At 60.7% G+C, this 1,235-nt stretch overlaps 1 protein-coding gene across 1 annotated transcript; it reads left to right on the top strand.

Moving 5' to 3' along the window:
• Positions 1-187: 187 nt before the first annotated feature.
• Positions 188-716, top strand: CHLNCDRAFT_135467 (hypothetical protein; the record flags this gene model as incomplete). The annotated part of the gene is made up of 2 exons (XM_005852230.1): positions 188-297; positions 626-716. Coding segments are annotated over 2 exons (201 nt in total), but the record flags the coding sequence as incomplete, so codon positions are not given.
• Between the last annotated feature and the right edge of the window lie 519 nt (positions 717-1,235).

Below are 1,235 nucleotides of genomic sequence, written 5' to 3'. Positions count from 1 at the left end.
GCCATGGGGGTTGGGGGTTTCCGCAGGCTGCCTGCACTGATTCTCGCAAGACGCTCAGTGCAGTGCATGCACACTGCGAGGGCCAGGCTACCTTTGGCAGGGCTGCTCGCTCCTATGCCATGGCCTGCTGCATTCTATGTTTGCTCACTGCTGCCTTGCCTTCTTGCCTGCTACCTGCTACCTGCAGATCATCGTCCAGGTGACGCAGAAGGGCTACCGCCCGCCCATCCCTGCCGACTTCCCGCCACCGCTGGCAGACCTTGTGCAACGGTGCTGGGCCGAGGACCCGCATGCCAGGTGTGTCATCAGTACTAGCAGGTGTACTGCTTCCAGCTTGTTTGGGAACCTCATGCTTGATGCTTTCATCTAGTAACCTCTGCTGACAAAAGCTAGACGGGGATCCAGACTGGTGTGCCCGGTTATCGTGCTGCCTGAGGCAGGCACAGCAGCGGCTGGCTGGCGCAATGCCAGGGCAAGAGAAGCAGCAGCAGCCAAACCAGTCAGCCAGTGTTGCAGTGGTGCAACCAACTGACACCCAAAAGCCTGCTGGCAGCACCGCGTGTTGGCGGCATCTGCCTGCGCGCTCATCTGCCACTGAAAGTAATGCATATGGTGTGCCTTGCAGGCCAGATGCGGAGACCATTGTGCAGGCGCTGATCGATTACAGCGCCTCCTTCAGCTCCACCGTCGCTGCAAGGCTGGCCCATCCAGCCTGACAGTGTCAGCAGCGCAGAAGCAGTAGCAGGCTTTGGTTTAGGCGTTGGCCGAATACCATGCCAGCCTGCAGCGCCAGACAGACAGCAAAGCATCCGCAGCCAAACCCCGCACCACCCGCACTGCTGCCACCGCCAGTCACGAGTTCCTGGCCTGGCTTGCCCTGCGCAGCCAGGAACGGGGCATAGATGTGTTCAGCTGCACCCCACAAGACGCACAATCTACATCAAGAGTCACTGGCTGCCCAGGCAGGGTGTCACCCTGCTGAGCGATCGCCAGGTGCACGCCACAGCCTCCTACCCGGCCGCCACTCTCCCGCCACATGAGCGGCCTCTTCAAGCGCCTGGGCAGGGCAGCCCCTATGACGATGCACAGCAGGCAAGCATTGTGCCTGCTGCCGCTCCGCCTGCTGCTTTCCTGCTGGCTGCTGGCATGCTGCACAGACATGGGTGCAGCTAACTAGCTGACACTGTTCAAACCCCTTGCATCCGAGCGCATTTTGCTCTGTGACTGCAAATGCA

The sequence above is a fragment of the Chlorella variabilis genome (genome assembly GCF_000147415.1).
Source record: "Chlorella variabilis unplaced genomic scaffold CHLNCscaffold_139, whole genome shotgun sequence".
NCBI classification, from domain to species: domain Eukaryota; kingdom Viridiplantae; phylum Chlorophyta; class Trebouxiophyceae; order Chlorellales; family Chlorellaceae; genus Chlorella; species Chlorella variabilis.
This window is presented reverse-complemented; position numbering and strand designations above follow the sequence as displayed.